At 42.1% G+C, this 21,717-nt stretch overlaps 2 protein-coding genes across 3 annotated transcripts in view; one reads left to right on the plus strand and one right to left on the minus strand.

Annotated features, from left to right (window-relative positions):
• The window catches only part of Cdc27 (cell division cycle protein 27), a 32,334-nt gene extending 31,762 nt beyond the window's left edge, over nt 1-572 (minus strand). For both annotated transcript variants that reach the window (XM_080267698.1, XM_080267693.1), the window contains exon 1: nt 442-572. In XM_080267698.1, coding sequence (XP_080123824.1) covers nt 442-465 — 24 coding nt within the window. In that variant the 5' untranslated portion in view covers nt 466-572. The remainder of the gene's footprint in view (nt 1-441) is intronic.
• A 492-nt stretch (nt 573-1,064) lies between these two features.
• On the plus strand, nt 1,065-17,741 carry LOC145394125 (zinc finger CCCH domain-containing protein 15 homolog). Its single transcript, XM_080268108.1, has 9 exons — nt 1,065-1,207; nt 5,263-5,473; nt 6,082-6,182; nt 7,551-7,679; nt 9,919-10,038; nt 13,477-13,686; nt 14,486-14,623; nt 15,485-15,605; nt 17,270-17,741. Exons 1-9 carry the CDS (start codon nt 1,127-1,129, stop codon nt 17,434-17,436), a joined length of 1,278 nt encoding a protein of 425 aa, XP_080124234.1. The 5' UTR covers nt 1,065-1,126; the 3' UTR covers nt 17,437-17,741.
• The last annotated feature ends 3,976 nt before the right edge of the window (nt 17,742-21,717 follow it).

The following is a 21,717-nucleotide window of genomic DNA, read 5'->3' on the forward strand; positions in this document are numbered from 1 at the left end:
GTAACAGGCTACAAGTTTCATAAAAAAAAAATATATAAAAAAATAAAAGCTACTACTCTCCAATTAAAAAAAAAATGCAAGAATCACATAAGAAACAGCCAAATTATCCAAATCACTTTTATTTTTATCAAATAGTGAAAAAAGTTTTGGATCTAGCTGAAAATGTATACGATAAATCAGATGATAAATTGGTCTGAGTTGTCAATCGCCACCTTCATTTCCTTACCAATTTTCCTCCACCTGTCCCCGTATTCAACCCCAGTTTTAAATTACTTCCGGGGCTCTGCCAGGGCGGGGAGGATAAAACCCCAGAAATTCCTTGTCTAGGTCAAACGGGAGGATAATTAAAGTCCTTATTGTCCACTTAGATGCTATCGAGGTCAAGACAAGAGAACTCAATTATGGTCATTTCACCCATTCCTTCACAATTCTCCTACTCACCTGGACTGGTTCTTGGACGAGCATGGTTCCAGAGTGTCCTGAGATGCGAGGTGAAGCAGAGGATGGTGGTACGGCGGCCTACACTGACATTTTCCCAGGCAGCAGTGTCTCAGGGTCATCACAGGGAAGCCATGTTGAAAAAGTTTGAATGGGTTGGTTCTTTTTCCAGCTCGGTATGTTTTTTTCAAACTGGAGCTCTGACCTGGGTTTTATTGGGATTGTGAGTGTTTTGGGTGATATTACTGCCTGTTTTTAAAAGCCTTTTAATGTTACAATGTGGAATGCTGGAAATGACATAATACTCCGATCTCAACAGCTGATTTATAATATATATTTTCTCTACCTTTTCTGCACAACTTAAAGCACAGGTTATACTCAGATAAATATTAGTCCTCCAACAGTGGTCATTACTGTACAAAATGTGAATACAGACATTCATTATAACCATGTAGTCCCATGGACAGATATTTTTCCAGTGTACCCACTCGAATATTTAAATTCTAAAAAAACAACTAACCAAGGCACATTTTCTATTATATTGTCATTTTTCTCAGTCGGTTGACATTTTCAGCGTTAATTATTGGTGAGAGTGTAATCAGTGTTGTTGTGGAGGCCAGCTGGGTGACACGCGGGAGTTGGTGTGTACATTTTTTCCGTTTCCTGGTCTCCAACGCCACATGCCACAATGCCTCCCAAAAATGCCCAGAAGGGAGGGGCAGCGCAGTCCAAAAAAGCGGATCAGAAGAAAAAGGATAAGATTATAGAGGTAAGAGTTAGCGGCCCTCCCACTCTCTCCGTCTTTCCATTTCCCGGCCGTAGTAAAAGTCAAGGGAATTTAGGCCAGGTTACCAATATTTCCCGATATATTGGTAGTTTTAGAGCGTTAGAATTATTTTGATATTTCATCTAATCCAGATTTACCAGCCTAGTGCATCCTAATTAACCTGACATCTAGTAATCGACTCTAACCTGACCAAATTAACAACCTAATTAACTAACCCAGCCATGGGATGTGAAGGTACGAAATTTAATGAATGCCCATCTTGTTAGTATAGAGATTGGGAAGTCATTAAATTTTACCATAGAAATTAAAAAAAAAATCCCAAAATAAGTAATGGAGGGTGAAAGACTGACGAAGAGAGTGTATGTGAGTGAGGTGGAGGGGGGAAGAGGGAGGGGGAGGCCGAGGATGAGATGGAGGGATGGGGTGGAGAGGTATATGAGAGAGGGGGGTGTGAGTTGGGAGCGGGGCAGTGAGATGGCGGGGGACAGGGCGACTTGGAGGCGATTTGTTTGTGGCCACCCCAAACGGGATTGAGGCGTCTGGGAATAGATAGATAGATAGACATACAATTTTTTTCATGCTGCATACAGTTTACGAATATCATGGCATAATGGTGACCTGGCATCTTTTTTGCATCGAGGAGAGCCCTGTAGTCTGGTGTATGGATTTTTTTTTTAATGTATTTAATTTTTTTTATTTCCTCTATTGATCTTTGTTATTAAAAAAAAAAAAAAAAGTTTTTTGTATTTTTCCCCTGCAGTTCAAGGCCTGATTAAACCTTGTGGGGTTCTGGCCTTTGGTTCCTTCTTTTATCTATCTATCTATCTATTGCTAGACGCCTCAATCCCGTTTGGGGTGGCCACAAACAGATCGCCTCCAAGTCGCCCTGTCCCCCGCCATTTCACTGCCCTGCTCCCAACTCACACCCCCCTCTCTCATATACCTCTCCACCCCATCCCTCCATCTCATCCTTCTTCCCTGCATTAAAAAAGATCCAACCTAACCTGTCCAAAGCCATCGTCTGTGTGGGACTCGGATGTAAACAAACCCGTATGCTGAGGCACATATATCTGACCTGCAATAGAAGCTTATAGCCAGAAAAAGAAAATAGGGGCCGTAGTTTGACCTCAGGGATAAGAGACTGAATAGGGAGGCTGCCAGAGATCGAGCAGTGTGGAGAGCCGCCATTAGGTGACCAGAGCGGGTTGGAGCTTTTATAAACGATGCAAGTGATGCAGTTCGTGGTATAAACATATAAAATCCATGAATGTTTTTTTTTATATCTATCTGTCTATCTATCAATGTCTGTCAGTTTAATAGTATGAAGTCCATGAATGTATATGTCTATCTATCTGTCTATCTCTATGTCTGTCTGTTTAAAAGTATGGAATCCATGAATGTCTTTATATCTATCTATCTATCTATCTATCTATCTATGTCTGTCAGTTAAAGAGTACCGTGTGAAATCCATGAATGTCTCTTTCTATCTATCTGCCATATCCGTCTATCTGCGTCCATCAGTATAAATGAATGAAGTCTGTGAATGTCCTTATACAGTATCTGTGTCTGTCAGTTTAAAAAAAGAAATCCATGAATGTGTTTGCACCTGTCTATCTGTGAATGTCTGTTTAGGTGAATCTATCTATCTGTCATTAAATATATGAAATAGTTGAACGTCTATATGTCTATCTGTTTATCTATCTATGTCTGCCAGTGTAAAAGTATGAAATCCATGAATGTCTGTGTGTTTGTATCTGTCGATCTGTGCCTGTCTGTGTATCGATAAATATAGCATGCCTACTTCTTCCGTAGCCTTTATCATTCTTTTTCTGTGCCTGTCCTCCTCTCTTCCTATTCCTCCCATCTTTCCTGTCACTTCTTATTGCTTTTCTTTCCATTACAGGTGGCTTTACATTGAGTGACAAGCCAAATGGTTTCCTGTAAGCCAAGAAACCATTTACAGCGCTGGGTAGTAACCATATAATCAAACCATACGTGCTCCCTACGTGTCAAGTGGGTTGGTGGAGGGTTAGTGCCCCTTCCTGTAAAACAAATAACTCAGAGTCAAATGGCCACCCGTACAGGATTATGGCGTCTGGCAATAGATAGATAGATAGAAAACTTTACCAACTCAGGACTGTCATATTTTCTGAGGGAGATGGTTTAGTACAGTGGTTTCCAACCTGTGGGGCACACACCCCTGGGGGGACATGAAGGGCTGCCTGGGGAGGGGGTGAAGGCTTGATAAAGAGGGTAATTATATTTGAAATCTATGAATTATGATGGAATTCAGTAATTTCTAAATATGGAGAAAATATTTCAGATATGAATAAGAAATCTTGTTATCTGAATATATAAACAATTTCAAAGATCAAGAATCTTTGATATTTATTGACATGTGCCAACTAGGCCAGTACAATACAGTATTTGAGGAAGGGCGGCGCAGGGATCGTGGCATTGAGTGAGGGGCCAGAATTAGAAAAGGTTGGACACCACTGGTTTAGTATTTATGAAGGTTAGAATATTTATTGGTATTTATTTATTAGTACTGTATTTATTGGTATTTATTTATTAGTACTGTATTTATTGGTATTTATTTATTAGTACTGTATTTACTGGTGTTTATTTATTAGTACTGTATTTATTGGTATTTATTTATTAGTACTGTATTTATTGGTATTTATTTATTAGTATTTATTAGTACTGTATTTATTGGTATTTATTTATTAGTACTGTATTTATTGGTATTTATTTATTAGTACTGTATTTATTGGTATTTATTTATTAGTATTTATTAGTACTGTATTTATTGGTATTTATTTATTAGTATTTATTAGTACTGTATTTATTGGTATTTATTTATTAGTACTGTATTTATTGGTATTTATTTATTAGTATTTATTAGTACTGTATTTATTGGTATTTATTTATTAGTACTGTATTTACTGGTGTTTATTTATTAGTACTGTATTTATTGGTATTTATTTATTAGTATTTATTAGTACTGTATTTATTGGTATTTATTTATTAGTACTGTATTTACTGGTGTTTATTTATTAGTACTGTATTTATTGGTATTTATTTATTAGTATTTATTAGTACTGTATTTATTGGTATTTATTTATTAGTACTGTATTTATTGGTATTTATTTATTAGTACTGTATTTCTCTATCTATCTATTGCCAGATGCCTCAATCCTGTTTGGGGTGGCCACAAACAAATCGCCTCCAAGTCGCCCTGTCCCCCGCCATTTCACTGCCCTGCTCCCAACTCACACCCCCCTCTCTCACATACCTCTCCACCCCATCCCTCCATCTCATCCTTGGCATCCCCCTCCACCTCACTCACATACACTTTCTTCGTCAGTCTTTCATCCTCCATCCTCTCCACATGGCCAAACTGTATTTATTGGTGTTTATTACTATATATTAGTACTGTGTTTATTTATTAGTATGGTATTTATTAGTACCGTATTTATTAGTATTTATTAGTACTATATTTATTGGTATTTATTTATTAGTATTTATTAGTACTGTACCGGGTATTTATTTATTAATATTGATTAGTACTGTAATTTTATTTATTAGTATTTATTAGTACTGTATTTATTTATTAATATTGATTAGTACTGTAATTTTATTTATTAGTACTGTATTTATTTATTAGTATTTATTAGTACTGTTGCTATTTATTTATTAGTATTTATAGTACCATATTTTTATTAGCATTTATTTAGAGTTTTTTTTTATGCTAGGAAAAAGGAGTATTTGTTAGTACTAGATACTCTTTAATTTTCAGAACAAAAAGGGAGCAAAGCAACAGAAGTAATAGAAAAGAGAGAGAAAGAGAGAGAGGGGGATGGTGAGAAAGAGAGAACTTACTCACCCCTCTGTCTTTCAGGACAAGACGTTTGGGCTGAAGAACAAGAAGGGATAAAAGCACCAGAAATTATTTAAGACACACACACACACACACACACACTCGGGGGAGACAGAGAGAGAGGGAGAGAAAGGTAACTCACCCCTCTGTCTTTCAGGACAAGACGTTTGGGCTGAAGAACAAGAAGGGAGCGAAGCAACAGAAGTTCATCCAACAAGTACAACACCAAGTGAAATATGGAGGCAACAAGTCAGCCAGGGAGTTGGACAAGGAGAAAGATGTTGCGGCCAAGAAGAAGGATGATAAGAAGAAGGAGCTGGCCGAGATTAATGCGATTTTCAAACCTGTACAGCAGACTGCCTCAAAGGGTGAGAGAGGGAGGGAGAGAGAGTAGAAGAAAGGACTGGTCAGGCTCAGTGCAATTTTAAGCCTGTATAATATATGGCATTAGAGAGAGAGGAAGAGAGAGAGAGGAGGATTTTTAGAAGGAATTATTAATATTATTTTTAAGCTTGTACTTCAGATGGCATTGGAGAAAGAGAGAGAGATTATTAGGAGCAGGAACTAGAGAAAATCAGTGCTGTTTGTACGATCCTAAATTGAGAAAAGAAGTATAGACGATGATGATGATGAAAGTGATGGTGATGATGATGGTAATAATAATGAATGTGGTGATGGTAATGATGATGATGGTGATAGTTATGATGATGATGGTGATGGTAATAATAATAATGATGATAGTAATAATGATGATGGTGATGGTAATAATGATGATGATGATAATAATGAAGATGGTGATGGTCATGATGATGATAATGATAATAATGATGATGATTGTGATAGTAATGACAATAATGATGATGATAATAATAATAATAAATAAATAAATAATGATAATAATGAAGATGTTGGTGGTGGATGGTTGTGTACGTATTTTGCCATGGATAATTGTGTGCGTTTTTCCCCGTGTGCGCAGGCAGTGACCCCAAGTCGATCCTGTGTGCGTTCTTCAAGCAGGGGCAGTGTGGGAAGGGCGCCAAGTGCAAGTTCTCACACGACCTCAACATTGAACGCAAGGTATGTCTCTCTCTCTCTCTCTCTCTCTCTCTCTCTCTCTCTCTCTCTCTCTCTCTCTCTCTCTCTGCCAAATGCAAGTTTTCACACGACCTCAACATTAAACGCAAGGTATGTCTCTCTCTCTCTCTCTCTCTCTCTCTCTCTCTCTCTCTCTCTCTCTCTCTCTCTCTCTGTCTCTCTCTCTCTCTCTCTCTCTGCCAAATGCAAGTTTTCACACGACCTCAACATTAAACGCAAGGTATGTCTCTCTCTCTCTCTCTCTCTGTCTCTCTCTCTCTCTCTCTCTCTGCCAAATGCAAGTTTTCACACGACCTCAACATTAAACGCAAGGTATGTCTCTCTCTCTGTCTCTCTCTCTCTCTCTCTCTCTCTGCCAAATGCAAGTTTTCACACGACCTCAACATTAAACGCAAGGTATGTCTCTCTCTCTGTCTGTCTGTCTGTCTGTCTCTCTCTCTCTCTCTCTCTCTCTCTCTCTCTCTCTCTCTCTCTCTCTCTCTGCCAAATGCAAGTTTTCACACGACCTCAACATTAAACGCAAGGTATGTCTCTCTCTCTCTCTCTCTCTGTCTCTCTCTCTCTCTCTCTCTCTCTCTCTCTCTCTGCCAAATGCAAGTTTTCACACGACCTCAACATTAAACGCAAGGTATGTCTCTCTCTCTCTCTCTCTCTCTCTCTCTCTCTCTCTGTCTCTCTCTCTCTGTCTCTCTCTCTCTCTCTCTCTCTCTCTCTCTCTCTCTCTCTCTCTCTCTCTCTCTCTCTCTCTCTCTGCCAAGTGCAAGTTTTCACACGACCTCAACATTAAACGCAAGGTATGTCTCTCTGTCTGTCTGTCTCTCTCTCTCTGTCTCTCTCTCTCTCTCTGCCAAATGCAAGTTTTCACACGACCTCAACATTAAACGCAAGGTATGTCTCTCTCTCTCTCTCTCTGTCTCTCTCTCTCTCTCTCTCTCTCTCTCTCTCTGCCAAGTGCAAGTTTTCACACGACCTCAACATTGAACGCAAGGTATGTCCCTCTCTCTCTCTCTCTCTCTCTAACTTCTTCACATTCTCTCCCAGCACTTCTTCACATCCATTCCCAGTACTTCTACTCTCTCTCTCTCTCTCTCTCTCTCTAACTTCTTCACATTCTCTCCCAGCAATTCTTCACATCTATTCCCAACACATCTTCACATCCAGTCCCAGTACTTCTACTCTCTCTCTCTCTCTTTCTTTCTCTCTTTCTCTTTCTCTCTCTCTCTCTCTAACTCCATCACATCCTCTCCCAGCCCTTCTGCTTTTCACAGCATTCAAGATGGAGGGGTGGCAATTTTAGGCCGAGTGATGATAGCAGCGGTTTATTTACGTTTTTTCCGTCTCCCCCGCCAGGCCGAGAAGCGGAGTGCGTACGTGGACATGCGGGACGGGGAGACGAGCGCGGACTGGGACCAGGAGACGCTGCAGGACGTGGTGGAGAAGAAGCATGGCAAGGAAAAGACAAGACCCACCACCGAAATCGTGAGTATCGGAGAACTGTGGGTGTGGCAGGATGGTTGGAAATAATAAAAATACCAGCAGGAATAATAGTAATAATAAAAATACCAGCAGGAATAATAGTAATAATAAAAATACCAGCAGTAATAATAGTAATAATAAAAATACCAGCAGTAATAATAGTAATAATATAAATACCAGCAGGAATAATAGTAATAATAAAAATACCAGCAGTAATAATAGTAATAATAAAAATACCAGCAGGAATAATAGTAATAATAAAAATACCAGCAGTAATAATAGTAATAATATAAATACCAGCAGGAATAATAGTAATAATATAAATACCAGCAGGAATAATAGTAATAGTAGTAATAATAAAAATACCAGCAGTAATAATAGTAATAATATAAATACCAGCAGGAATAATAGTAATGGTAGTAATAATATAAATACCAGCAGGAATAATAGTAATAATAAAAATACCAGCAGGAATAATAGTAATAATATAAATACCAGCAGGAATAATAGTAATAATATAAATACCAGCAGGAATAATAGTAATAATATAAATACCAGCAGGAATAATAGTAATAATATAAATACCAGCAGGAATAATAGTAATAATAAAAATACCAGCAGGAATAATAGTAATAATAAAAATACCAGCAGGAATAATAGTAATAATATAAATACCAGCAGGAATAATAGTAATAGTAGTAATAATAATAATACCAGCAGGAATAATAGTAATAATATAAATACCAGCAGGAATAATAGTAATAGTAGTAATAATATAAATACCAGCAGGAATAATAGTAATAATAAAAATACCAGCAGGAATAATAGTAATAATAAAAATACCAGCAGGAATAATAGTAATAATATAAATACCAGCAGGAATAATAGTAATAATAAAAATACCAGCAGGAATAATAGTAATAATATAAATACCAGCAGGAATAATAGTAATAGTAGTAATAATAATAATACCAGCAGGAATAATAGTAATAATATAAATACCAGCAGGAATAATAGTAATAGTAGTAATAATAATAATACCAGCAGGAATAATAGTAATAATAATAATACCAGCAGGAATAATAGTAATAGTAGTAATAATAATAATACCAGCAGGAATAATAGTAATAATAATAATACCAGCAGGAATAATAGTAATAATATAAATACCAGCAGGAATAATAGTAATAATAAAAATACCAGCAGGAATAATAGTAATAATAAAAATACCAGCAGGAATAATAGTAATAATAAAAATACCAGCAGGAATAATAGTAATAATAAAAATACCAGCAGGAATAATAGTAATAATAAAAACACCAGCAGGAATAATAGTAATAGTAGTAATAATAATAATACCAGCAGGAATAATAGTAATAATATAAATACCAGCAGGAATAATAGTAATAGTAGTAATAATAATAATACCAGCAGGAATAATAGTAATAATAATAATACCAGCAGGAATAATAGTAATAATAATAATACCAGCAGGAATAATAGTAATAATAAAAATACCAGCAGGAATAATAGTAATAATAAAAACACCAGCAGGAGTAATAGTAATAATAAAAATACCAGCAGGAATAATAGTAATAGTAGTAATAATAAAAATACCAGCAGGAGTAATAGTAATAATAAAAACACCAGCAGGAATAATAGTAATAGTAGTAATAATAAAAACACCAGCAGGAGTAATAGTAATAATAAAAACACCAGCAGGAATAATAGTAATAATAAAAATACCAGCAGGAGTAACAGTAATAGTAGTAATAATATAAATACCAGCAGGAGTAATAGTAATAATTAAAATACCAGCAGGAATAATAGTAATAGTAGGAGTAATAATGATCGTAGTACTGGGTAATAAAAAGTGGCAGTAATAATAATAATAATAATAATAATAATAGTAGTAGTAGCACAGCAGGAACAATTTTCATTCATTCATTCATTGCCAGATGCCATGTGTCCCAAACGGGGTGGCCAAGGGCTTAGAGTTAATTGTTTTACAGGGAGGGGCACTAATCCTCCACCAACCCCACTTGACACGTAGGGAGAACGTTAATAATAATAATAACACCAGTAACGTTCTCCCTACGTGTCAAGTGGGGTTGGTGGAGGATTAGTGCCCCTCCCTGTAAAACAATTAACTCTAAGTCCTTGGCCACCCTGTTTGGGATACATGGCGTCTGGCAATGAATGAATGAATGAATACTAACAGCGACCCCCTTTCCATCGGCAGGTGTGTAAGTACTTCCTGGATGCTGTAGAAAACGGGAAGTACGGTTGGTTCTGGGACTGTCCAAACGGCGTCAGTTGCATCTACAGACACGCCCTTCCACCGGGATTCGTACTGAAGAAGGTGCGTGGACGTGAACGAGCAATGCAGCGGCTTAATGTGTGGCGTTTGGGGGGTAGTTAGGCTGAGAGACTGACTAGAAGAGTGGGTGTGTGTGGGTGGGAGTCAGCGAGCGATGCAGCGGCTTAATGTGTGGCGTTTGGGGGGTAGTTAGGCTGAGAGACTGACTAGAAGAGTGGGTGTGTGTGGGTGGGAGTCAGCGAGCGATGCAGCGGCTTAATGTGTGGCGTTTGGGGGGTAGTTAGGCTGAGAGACTGACTAGAAGAGTGGGTGTGTGTGGGTGGGAGTCAGCGAGCGATGCAGCGGCTTAATGTGTGGCGTTTGGGGGGTAGTTAGGCTGAGAGACTGACTAGAAGAGTGGGTGTGGATGTGTGTGGGTGGGCGTCAACAATGATGCAGCAGCTTAATGTGTGGCGTTTGAGGGGTAGTTATGCTGAGAGACTGACTAGAAGAGTGGGTGTGTGTGGGTGGGAGTCAGCGAGCAATGCAGCGGCTTAATGTGTGGCGTTTGGGGGGTAGTTAGGCTGAGAGACTGACTAGAAGAGTGGGTGTGGGTGGGTATGAGTGTGGGTGTGGGTGCGGGTGTGTGTGTTTGTGGGCGTCAGTGTGCGATGCAGCGGGTTAATGTGTGGCGTTTGAGGGGTAGTTGGGCTGAGAGACTGACTAGAAGAGTGGGTGTGGGTAGGTATGAGTGTGGGTGTGGGTGTGTGTCAGATGGAGAGGGAGGGAGGATGAGACGAGGAGAGGGAGACCAAGAATGAGATGGAGTGGAGGAGGGAGGACCAAGGATGACATGGAGGGATGGGGTGACCAAGGATGACATGGAGGGATGGAGTGGAGGAGGGAAAGACCAAGGATGACATGGAGGGATGGGGTGGAGGAGGGAAAGACCAAGAATGACATGGATCGATGGGGTGGAGGAGAGGGAGACCAAGGATGACATAGAGGGATGGGGTGGAGGAGAGGGTGACCAAGGATGACATGGAGTGGAGGAGAGGGTGACCAAGGATGACATGGAGGGATGGGGTGGAGGAGGGAAAGACCAAGGATGAGATGAGAGAGAGAGAGAGAGGGACAATAAGAGGGAGAAGCAGAAGACCCAGATCCTCGAAGACATGATCGAGTGTGACCTAACGCCCGCCACTCACCTCCTCGGTCACCATCTCTACTTTTCCTCCATATTCTTTATTTCCTTCTCTCCAGTTTCTCTCTCCTTCTCTCCAGTTTCTCTCTCCTTCTCTCCAGTTCTCTCTCCTGCTCTCCAGTTTCTCTCTCCTTCTCTCCAGTTCTCTCTCCTTCTCTCCAGTTTCTCTCTCCTTCTCTCCAGTTTCTCTCTCCTTCTCTCCAGTTTCTCTCTCCTTCTCTCCAGTTTCTCTCTCTTTCCCTCCAGTTTCTCTCTCCTTCCCTCCAGTTTCTCTCTCCCTCCAGTTTCTCTCTCTTTCTCTCCAATTTCTCTCTCTTTCCCTCCAGTTTCTCTCTCTTTCCCTCCAGTTTCTCTCTCCTCTCCAATTTCTCTCTCTTTCCCTCCAGTTTCTCTCTCTTTCCCTCCAGTTTCTCTCTCCTTCTCTCCAGTTTCTCCCTCTCTCCAGTTTCTTTCTCTTTCCCTCCAGTTTCTCTCTCTTTCCCTCCAGTTTCTCTCTTTCCCTCCAGTTTCTCTCTCTTTCCCTCCAGTTTCTCTCTGTCTTTCCCTCCAGTTTCTCTCTCTTTCCCTCCAGTTTCTCTCTCTTTCCCTCCAGTTTCTCTCTGTCTTTCCCTCCAGTTTCTCTCTCTTTCCCTCCAGTTTCTCTCTCCTCTCCAGTTTCTCTCTCTTTCCCTCCAGTTTCTCTCTGTCTTTCCCTCCAGTTTTTCTCTCTTTCCCTCCAGTTTCTCTCTCTTTCCCTCCAGTTTCTCTCTGTCTTTCCCTCCAGTTTCTTTCTCTTTCCCTCCAGTTTCTCTCTCTTTCCCTCCAGTTTCTCTCTCTTTCCCTCCAGTTTCTCTCTCTTTCCCTCCAGTTTCTCTCTCTTTCCCTCCAGTTTCTCTCTGTCTTTCCCTCCAGTTTCTGTCTCTTTCCCTCCAGTTTCTCTCTCTTTCCCTCCAGTTTCTCTCTCTTTCCCTCCAGTTTCTCTCTCTTTCCCTCCAGTTTCTCTCTCTTTCCCTCCAGTTTCTCTCTCTTTCCCTCCAGTTTCTCTCTCTTTCCCTCCAGTTTCTCTCTCTTTCCCTCCAGTTTCTCTCTCTTTCCCTCCAGTTTCTCTCTCTTTCCCTCCAGTTTCTCCCTCTTTCCCTCCAGTTTCTCTCTTCCCTTCCAATTTCTCTCTCCTTCCCTCCAGTTTCTCCCTCTTTCCCTCCAATTTCTTTCCTCCACTGCCGGTCTAGAAAAAAAAAAATGGAGAAATAGAAAGAGGAACTTAGTGTTAAGGATATGTTTCAGTTCCTTCCCTCTCTCTCTCTCTCTCTCTCTCTCTCTCTCTCTCTCTCCATCCATCTATCTATCTATCTATCTCTCTTTCCTCCCTTTCTCTCTCTCTGTCTTTCCTCCCTCCCTCTCTCTCTCTTTCCTTCCTCCCTCCTTCTCTCTCTCTTTCCTCCCTCCCTCTATCTCTCCATTTCCTCCACTTATTTATCTCTTCTTCTCTCCAATTTATGCCACTTTCTCTCCAGATTCTCTCTCTTTGTTTCCAGATTTTCTCTCCTTCTTCCCAACATTTCCCTCCTCCTCCTCCTCTGGTGTTTCTCTCCACTCCATTTTATCTCTCCTTACCCCCAATTTATCTCTCCAATTTCTTTCTCCTCTCTTTGTCTCCCTGTCTCCTTCACACATTTACCATCTCTCTCCTTCTCTCCAACTTCTCTCTCCTTCTCTCCAACTTCTCTCTCCATCTCTCCAACTTCTCTCTCCTTCTCTCTGACTTCTCTCTCCATCTCTCCAACTTCTCTCTCCTTCTCTCCAACTTCTCTCTCCATCTCTCCAACTTCTCTCTCCATCTCTCTGACTTCTCTCTCCATCTCTCCAACTTCTTTCTCCTTCTCTCCAACTTCTCTCTCCATCTCTCCAACTTCTCTCTCCATCTCTCCGACTTCTCTCTCCTTCTCTCCATCTTTCCCCTCCTCTCCTCACCACTCCAGTTTCTCTCTCCCTCCAATTCCTCTCCCCTCTCCAAAATCTCTCTCCCTCCAATTCCTCTCTCCCCTCTCCAAAATCTCTCTCCCTCCAATTCCTCTCTCCCCTCTCCAAAATCTCTCTCCCTCCAGTTCCTCTCTCCCCTCTCCAAAATCTCTCTCCCTCCAATTCCTCTCCCCTCTCCAAAATCTCTCTCCCTCCAATTCCTCTCCCCCCTCTCCAAAATCTCTCTCCCTCCAATTCCTCTCCTCTCCAAAATCTCTCTTCCTCCAAAATCTCTCTCCCTCCAGTTCCTCTCTCCCCTCCAAAATCTCTCATCCTCGTCCTCCCTCTCGCCAACACAGGATCGGAAGAAGATGGAGAAACAGAAGGAGGAGCTCAACCTCGAGGACCTAGTGGAGCGTGAACGAGCCGCCCTGGGCCACAACACGACCAAGGTGACCCTCGAGACGTTCCTGGCCTGGAAGAAGAGGAAGCTGAAGGAGAAGGAGGACCAGCGCAAGAAGGACTCGGAGAAGAAGAAGAAGGATTACTCGGCCGGCAAGGACTTTGGGGTGAGCGTTATTATCATCGTTATTATTATTATTATTATCATCATCATCATCATCATCAATCAATCCTCCTCCTCCTCCTCCTCCTCCTCTTCTTCCTCCTCATCATCATAATCATCATTATTATTATTATTATCATCATGAGAGAGGGGGGTGTGAGTTGGGAGCAGGGCAGTGAAATGGCGGGGGACAGGGAGACTTGGAGGCGATTTGTTTGTGGCCACCCCAAACGGGATTGAGGCACCTGGCAATAGGTAGATAGATCATCATCATCAATCAATCAATCAATCTTCCTCATCATCATCATCATCATCTGGACCTCCATCTTAATCATCATCATCATCATCACCACCATCATCATCAACATCAATCAATCAGTCTTCCTCCTCCTCCTCCTTCTCATCATCATCATCATCACCATCATCATCATCATCAATCAATCTTCCTCCTCCTCCTCCTTCTCATCATCATCATCATCACCATCATCATCATCAACCATCATCATCATCATCCAGACCTCCTTTCCCATCCTATTATTATTATTATTATTATTATTATTATATTATTTGTTGGAGTGAGCATTTTTCCATCACATTATTATTATTATTATTATTATTATTATTTATTTATTTTTTTTTTGAGTGAGCATTTTTTCATCACATTATTATTATTATTATTATTATTTTTTTTATTTTTTATTTTTTGAGAACATTTTTTCATCAGTAAATATTTTCTTTCAGTTTTTTCCATTACTGTTTATTCATGTACAGTATTTTATTTGTTTATTTGTTTGTTTACCTAGCTGTCGGGCCGAGAGATGTTTACCTTCAACCCGAACCTGGCCAGTGGAGAGGACGGGATGGAGGAAGGGGACGAGAGCATGGACGTGAGCAACCTAGGGAAGGACCCCGAGGATGAGGACGACGACATGCAGGTGGAGGTGAGAGAGAGAGAGAGAGAGAGAATTGTCTGTGATGGAGATAGGAGTGTGTGTAGAGGGTGAGATAGGGAAGAGAGAGAGGGAGGGAGAGAGTCAGTGATGGAGATGGAGATATGTAGGAAGAGAGAAAGGGAGAGTGGTGGAGAATTGCATCTTTATGTTGGAGAGAGAGAGAGAGAATTGTCTGTGATGGAGGTAGGAGTGTGTGTAGAGGGTGAGATAGGGAAGAGAGAGAGAGAGGGAGAGAGTCAGTGATGGAGATGGAGATATGTAGGAAGAGAGAAAGGGAGAGTGGTGGAGAATTGCATCTTTATGTTGGAGAGAGAGAGAGAATTGTCTGTGATGGTGGTAGAAGTGTGTGTAGTGGGTGAGATAGGGAAGAGAGGGAGAGAGAGAGGGGGGGGAGGAGGGAGGAGGGAGGGAGGGAATGGTATGTGATGGAGGTAGAAGTGTGTGTAGAGGTAAGGGAGAGAAGTGGAGAATTGAATCTTTATGAGGGAGAGAGAGAGAGAGAATGATTTGTCATGGAGATGGAAGTGTGTGCAGAGAGAGAAAAGGAGAGAGTTGGGGAGTTTTGTGTGTGTGTGTGTGTGTGTGTGTGTGAGATGGAGGTATAGAAATGGAGAGAGTTGGAGAGGTGTGTGTGTGTGTGTGTGTGTGTGTGTGTGTGTGTGAGAGAGAGATGGAGGTGTTTGCAGAGAGAGTTGGGGAGTTTTTGTGTGTGTGTGTGTATGTGTTTATGTGTGTGTGTGTTTGTATATGTGTGTGTGTGTGTGTGTGTATGTGTTTATGTGTGTGTGTTTGTATATGTGTGTGTGTGTGTGCATCTAAACCGTCACCGTTCCTCCTGTGTCGTTCCAGTACAAGGAGATTGACCTCAACGACCTCATCTCGGAGTACAAGGAGGTCGATGGTGAGGACTGCTCTATAGCCAACCCCGATAGACTCCAGCAGCTGCGAGACGACCTGGCCCTCGACGCAGGTGAGTAGGCTATTTAGCTTTACGGCCAATATTTCCCTAACTCGGCCGGTTTCCCTAACTTGGCCGCTATTTCCCTAACTTGGCCGGTATTTCCGTAACTTGGCTGATTATTACCTAACTCGGCCGATATTTCCCTAACTTGGCCGATATTTCCCTAACTTGGCCGATATTAAGTGGCAGGCAGTGGTGGCCATCATCCACTCACATGATGTAGTGCTGCTTCTTCCTTCACCCATCAACCACAGGCAAGCAGCTGAGTAGAGCATCCTTCCTTTAGGGTTAACCATGACAACGAGGCACAGGGAAAAGCATTTTGGTTCCTGGATGGATGCCACATATGCATTTCTCCATCCAGTTAGAACAGGGGTACCATTGTAGGCTTTACATCACCCTGTTACTTGGTGATATGGTTACCACCCAGCGTAGTAAATGGATTCCAAGGACGCAGGAAACCATTTGACTTGTCACTCAGTGGAGAGTCACCTGGAGAGAGAGAGAGAGAGCAGGTAAATGTGTGGAGGAAAGAGAGAGAGAGAGAGCAGATAAATGTGTGGAGGAAAGAGAGAGAGAGAGAGCAGATAAATGTGTAGAGGAAAGAGAGAGAGAGGGAGAGCAGGTAAATGTGTGGAGGAAAGAGAGAGAGAGAGAGGGAGAGCAGATAAATGTGTAGAGGAAAGAGAGAGAGAGAGAGAGAGAGCAGATAAATGTGTGGAGGAAAGAGAGAGAGAGAGAGAGCAGATAAATGTGTGGAGGAAAGAGAGAGAGAGAGCAGATAAATGTGTGGAGGAAAGAGAGAGAGAGAGAGAGAGCAGGTAAATGTGTGGAGGAAAGAGAGAGAGAGAGAGAGAGAGCAGGTAAATGTGTGGAGGAAAGAGAGAGAGAGAGAGAGCAGGTAAATGTGTGGAGGAAAGAGAGAGAGAGAGAGAGAGCAGGTAAATGTGTGGAGGAAAGAGAGAGAGAGAGAGAGCAGGTAAATGTGTGGAGGAGAGAGAGAGAGAGAGAGAGAGCAGGCAAATGTGTGGAGGAAAGAGAGAGAGAGAGAGAGAGCAGGTAAATGTGTGGAGGAAAGAGAGAGAGCAGGTAAATGTGTGGAGGAAAGAGAGAGAGAGAGAGCAGATAAATGTGTGGAGGAAAGAGAGAGAGAGAGAGCAGATAAATGTGTGGAGGAAAGAGAGAGAGAGAGAGCAGGTAAATGTGTGGAGGAAAGAGAGAGAGAGAGAGCAGATAAATGTGTGGAGGAAAGAGAGAGAGAGAGAGAGAGCAAGTAAATGTGTGGAGGAAAGAGAGAGAGAGAGAGCAGGTAAATGTGTAGAGGAAAGAGAGAGAGAGAGAGAGAGAGCAGATAAATGTGTGGAGGAAAGAGAGAGAGAGAGAGAGAGCAGATAAATGTGTGGAGGAAAGAGAGAGAGAGAGAGAGAGAGAGAGAGCAGGTAAATGTGTGGAGGAGAGAGAGAGAGAGAGCAGGTAAATGTGTGGAGGAGAGAGAGAGAGAGAAGGTAAATGTGTGGAGGAAAGAGAGAGAGAGAGAGCAGGTAAATGTGTGGAGGAAAGAGATAGAGACAGACAGACAGACAGAGAGAGGCAGACAGCACTACATCAAGCGAGTGGATGATGGATACCCCCCCGTACCACCAATATTGTCTAACCGATCCCTCCACCCACAGAGAAGGCTGGCCAGGCGGATGATGGGGCGGGGGACGGGGCGGAAGGTGCAGTGGGCGGGGGTGACGAGGCAGAGGAAGGCGTGGACATCGATGAGGACCTTTTTGACGGCGATGACGAAGATTTGGACGAACTTGACGAGCAATTGGACGACCTTTCTGTCTCCTAGGCCTGTCTCGGTGTTCTGGGCGGCACAGGAGCACTCGACACCTCTTCCTTAGTGATTTATCCCGCGTATAACTCCTCTGTGTAGGGTGTCCTCGGAGGTATTTTGAGAAACGAGGTTATTCTTGGATTATATCGTTAAAAATGCTATAACAACAGGCGTCAGTTTGTCAGCCGTCACAGAATCAAAGGACAGTTTTACACCCTCATCCTTACACCATTACACACCCTCATTTACGCACACACACACACACACACACACACACACACACACACACACACACACATGGACGTGGGAAATGATATTTAATGTAAAGAAATGTAAAATATTGGAAATGGGTAAAAGTACCAGGAGGCCATCACTGAATTATTTTTTGGGTAATGAATTAATCACAAAAAGGAGAGAAGAGAAAGACTTAGGAGTGCTGGTCCAAGATAGTTTGTCACCTGAAAAACACATTAACAAGATAGTTGGAGAGACTTATAAGCTCTTGACTAACATAAGAGTAGCATTTCATTATATGGATGAGGAAATGATGAAAAAATTGCTAGTAGCCATGATCCGCCCCAGGTTAGAATATGCAGCGGTAGTGTGGTGCCCACACAAAAAGAAAGATATAAACAAGATTGAGAGAATACAAAGAACAGCAACCAAGATGGTCCCCAGTCTGGCAGACCTGTCATACAGAGAGAGGCTGGAAAAGCTGGATTTGCCTTCGTTAGAGGAAAGGAGAAGGAGAGGCGACATGATTGCAGTGTTCAGGACCATGATGGGAGTTGATAAAATTGACAAAGAAGATCTGTTTGTATGGGATAAGAGAGCAACAAGAGGACACGGAATGAAACTGAAGAAGCCAAGCTGCTTGAAGGATATCAAGAAATATAGTTTTCCTTATAGATGTACAGACCTGTGGAATAGTCTGGACAAAGAGATCGTCTAATCTAAAAACTTAAATGAGCTTAAAACGAAATTTGACTTATTGAGAAACAGAGACGGGACCCCACGAGTGTAGCTCATTTCCTGTATATCACAATTAGGTAAATACAGTTAGATAAATTAGGTAAATACATACACACACACACTCTCTCTCTCTCTCTCTCTCTCTCTCTCTTCATTTACAATTGTGATGCACATTTGAAAACCAATTGCATTACGAATTTAGTGTTGTGACAGTTATTTAAGCGAGAGAAAAAAACAACAAAATTGGCCGTCACAGTACTTTTACACACTTGAATGTATGGTTGTTGTGGTGAGGAGGGGTAGACTGAGATGGTGTGGGCATGTGGAGGGGATGGAGGATGACAGTTGGGTGTGGAATGTGAGAAGTGTGAATGTTGAGGGTAGGGTTGGGAGCAAGGATGGGACTGGAGTGTATTGGTATTGTGGTGAGGAGGGGTAGACTGAGATGGCGTGGGCATGTGGAGGGGATGGAGGGTGACAGTTGGGTGTGGAGGGTGAGAAGTGTGAACGATAGAAGTAGGGTTGTGAGAGGCAGACCGGAAAAAGACCTGGGCTGGGGTCATAGAGTGTGACCTCAGGGATAAGGGACTGAATAATGAGGCTGCCAGAGATTGAGCAGCATGGAGAGCCGCCATTAGGTGACCAAGGCCGACACGTAAAAGCCTGTTAGAGCTTTTATAAACGATACGATGCAAGAAAAGATCCCTAAATTCATACCGATTGTGTAATGTGGACATGATAACCTAATGGGAAAAATTATGTGATAGTTAACCTTATGGAGAAATTATTAGACCATTTTCACCCATAAGGCCTTCAGTAATAATATCTTTCTCTTCTCGTCTGTCTGTACGTCGCTGTTAACGTCTTCCTCTGCCTGTTATTTCCTGCCTAACATCTTCCTCTGCCTGTATTTCCTGCCTAACATCTTCCTGCCTAACATCTTCCCCTGTCTGTATTTCCAGCCTAACATCTTCCTGTGTCTGTATTTCCCGCCTAACATCTTCCTCTGTCTGTATTTCCCGCCTAACATCTTCCTCTGCCTGTATTTCCTGCCTAACATCTTCCTCTGTCTGTATTTCCTGCCTAACATCTTCCTCTGCCTGTATTTCCCGCCTAACATCTTCCTCTGCCTGTATTTCCTGCCTAACATCTTCCTCTGTCTGTATTTCCCGCCTAACATCTTCCTCTGCCTGTATTTCCTGCCTAACATCTTCCTCTGTCTGTATTTCCTGCCTAACATCTTCCTCTGCCTGTATTTCCCGCCTAACATCTTCCTCTGTCTGTATTTCCTGCCTAACATCTTCCCCTGTCTGTATTTCCTGCCTAACATCTTCCTGTGTCTGTATTTCCTGCCTAACATCTTCCCCTGTCTGTATTTCCCGCCTAACATCTTCCTCTGCCTGTATTTCCTGCCTAACATCGTCTGTCTGTATTTCCTGCCTAACATCTTCCTCTGCCTGTATTTCCTGCCTAACATCTTCCTCTGTCTGTATTTCCTGCCTAACATCTTTCCTCTGTCTGTATTTCCCTCTGCCTACGACCTCCAGTCTTCTCAGTGCAGTGTGCCCAGGCATCTCAACCCGTGGATTGTGTGATTACCCTCTTTTATCCCACCCTGTACTGTGCAAAAAACAAAGGAATTTTTTTTTTTTTTTTTTTAAGTTTTTGTTTATTATAAATTTGAAGATAAATATCCATGGTATCATCTGGTAAAAAAAAAAAAAAAAAAATCTCTTTGTCTTTACGTAGTGGAAAAAAAAAAAAAATGTTTTGTTTTGGCCATGTGGAGAGGATGGAGGGTGAGAGACTGACGAAGAGAGTGTATGTCAGTGAGGTGGAGGGGGGAAGAGGGAGGGGGAGGCCGAGGATGAGATGGAGGGATGGGGTGGAGAGGTATATGAGAGAGGGGGGTGTGAGTTGGGAGCAGGGCAGTGAAATGGCGGGGGACAGGGCGACTTGGAGGCGATTTGTTTGTGGCCACCCCAAATGGGATTGAGGCGTCTGGCAATAGATAGATAGATAGATAAACTTTATTATAAACCCTGCTGTGGATGTCACTGATTGCACTGCTCAGTTGACCCTTGTGCGGTGTGGTGCGGTGAGGATCTGTCCGTTCTCCCCTTTGGGGCTAAGATGCGAATGAATGTGTTTGAATGGATGAGTAAATGGGGAGTGTGTCGTCCTGTCTCGGCTACCTCCCTTTCCTTGGGGGAAGCAGCCTAGGTATATAGATAGATAGATAGATAGATAGATAAACTTGACGAGAAACATCCACGGTATCATCTGGTGAAAAGAAAAAAAATCTCTCTCACTCAGTCTTTATGTAGGGGTGTGTGTACGTTTGTGTAGGGGTGGCATTGTTTACAGTGAGTTGCGGTCTTTGTGTACATTTGTGTAGGGGTGGAGTTGTTTACAGCGAGTTGCGGTCTTTGTGTACGTTTGTGTAGGGGTGGCGTTGTGTACAGTGAGTTGCGGTCTTTGTGTACGTTTGTGTAGGGGTGGGGTTGTTTACAGTGAGTTGCGGTCTTTGTGTACATTTGTGTAGGGGTGGCGTTGTTTACAGTGAGTTGCGGTCTTTGTGTACGTTTGTGTAGGGGTGGCGTTGTTTACGGTGAGTTGTGGCTCGCAGTGCACGAGTTAAAAGGTAGGGATCTTGAACTGGGCTGTCTGTTAATTTATTTGTATCTCTTCTTGGAGGGAGCAGTTTTGCCGAGTTCTGGCCTTGGGTTCCTTCTTCCTTAAAAAAAAATTAAACATACCATATGGGAAATTATTTGACCATATTCACAATTAAGACTTTCAGTAATTATATCTCTTTGACAACTGAGGATGGAGAGTGAGAGACTAACAAGGAGAGTGTATGTGAGTGAGGTGGAGGGAGAGGCTGAGGATGAGATGGAGGGATGGGGTGGAGAGGTATATGAGAGAGGGGGGTGTGAGCTGGGAGCAGGGCAGTGAAATGGTGGGGAGCAGGGTGATATGGAGGTGATTTGTCTGTGGCCACCCCTTGCAGGATTAAGGCGTCTGGCAATAGATAGATAGATAGATAGACTGAGATTTTGGCCCATGTTGTTATAGCATTTATTACTCAAAATTATAGTCTTGAATACCCTTATTAAGTTTCTCAAAAATATCAGAGGACACACACACACACACACACACACACTGGCTTGTATTCTCATTGGTAAAGGAAGCTCCCTAACACCCGTTCCTTAGTGGTTTATTGTTGGCTATGGCTGGTTAATATCCTTGTGTGTTATGCGGAGTACAGTGATATTGGAAAGATTTATGTCACACACAAAAGACATTAAGGTGTGATAGGTA

Source organism: Coenobita brevimanus, chromosome 3, assembly GCF_032717465.1.
Source record: "Coenobita brevimanus isolate Jiangsu-jjx chromosome 3, ASM3271746v2, whole genome shotgun sequence".
Taxonomy (NCBI): domain Eukaryota; kingdom Metazoa; phylum Arthropoda; class Malacostraca; order Decapoda; family Coenobitidae; genus Coenobita; species Coenobita brevimanus.